The 1,128-nt window shown below is 61.7% G+C and overlaps 1 protein-coding gene across 1 annotated transcript in view; it reads right to left on the bottom strand.

The window, feature by feature from the left end:
* The window catches only part of MRPL19 (mitochondrial ribosomal protein L19), a 6,855-nt gene extending 6,427 nt beyond the window's left edge, over nt 1-428 (bottom strand). The window contains exons 1-2 of the mRNA XM_004704376.2: nt 326-428; nt 35-143 (exon numbers count right to left, since the gene is read on the bottom strand). Of these exons, the coding sequence (XP_004704433.1) occupies nt 35-143; nt 326-428 (212 nt within the window). The remainder of the gene's footprint in view (nt 1-34; nt 144-325) is intronic.
* Between the last annotated feature and the right edge of the window lie 700 nt (nt 429-1,128).

Here is a 1,128-nt window from a genome sequence, read left to right as displayed (position 1 = left end):
GGGGGGGGGGGATCCCGGCCCCGGGGGGGCTCACCTGCGCCCCTCGCGCACGGGCCGGCGCTTGTCCACGATGACGGGTTTGGACGGCGGCTGGAACGTGCCGGGCCCCGTGCTCTGCGGCCGCCCAGGGCCTGCCCGGGTCCCTGCGGGGTCAAAGAGAACAGGTCAGGGCACTCGGGCGCCGCGCCATCTCCGCCAACCCGGGGCCACACAGGGGCCTCCGCGGCGCCTGCGACTGGCCTCCTGCCCCTGGGACGCGGGCGGGAGCCGACCCCCCTCAGCCTGGCCCGTGTCCCACGTCCCGGATCGGCGCCCCTCGGCTTACTGCAGGCTGCAGAGCCTGGTCCCGGGAGCAGGACCCTGGCGGCTCTGAAGCTCCAGGCCAGGCCCACCGCTGCCCTACAGCCCCCACCAAGGCAGGCCGCCATGTCCGCGCCTCCGGTCCGGACTACAACTCCCAGGAGGCAGTGCGCGAACGTCGCCGACGTCTGAGGCAGGACGGGAGCTGCCACGGGACAAAAGAGTCCACACCACCCCTGCCACCATCTCTTCCCCCTACCCAACCTTCCACCCCCACCCTTCACACACACACACACACACACACACACACACACACACACACTCTCACACTCACTCTCTCACTCACTCACTCACTCACTCACTCTTCCCGCCTTTCTTCTCCCTTTTCATTCTGCCAAGATCAGAGTCTCTGAGGATTTATGCATGCATCTACTCACTGCCAAGTCAAGCAGTTGGAGCGCAGTTCAAACCCACCGGCCACTCCAAGGTAGAAAGATGAGGCTGGGTGCACCTGTAAGAGTCACAGGCTCAGCGTCACTCAGAGTCGGAATCTTCTCCACGAAAGGGGGTTGGTGGTTTGGTTGGTTGGTAGCTCTCATCGCCTGTGCAGTGTTTCCTTTATTGTATATAATTACTGGATTAGGGTCTAACTCCACCATTACACTATAAACGCCTCGAGGGTGGGTACGAGGCCCCGTTTTGCACCAAAAATTTACTTGTTCTCGATAACTTCGTTGAGTGGGGAAAACAGAATAGTTCCCGACACAACATCTAGCACAAAATGCCTGAGACCACAGAGAGCACGGCCCATTTGCGGAACGACAGTTA

This window comes from Echinops telfairi, unplaced genomic scaffold (genome assembly GCF_000313985.2).
Source record: "Echinops telfairi isolate 266 unplaced genomic scaffold, ASM31398v2 ScPeMD7_7467;HRSCAF=8505_1, whole genome shotgun sequence".
In the NCBI taxonomy this organism is placed as follows: domain Eukaryota; kingdom Metazoa; phylum Chordata; class Mammalia; order Afrosoricida; family Tenrecidae; genus Echinops; species Echinops telfairi.
Note: the sequence above shows the minus strand (reverse complement) of the source record. Positions and strands in the feature narration are given on the sequence as shown.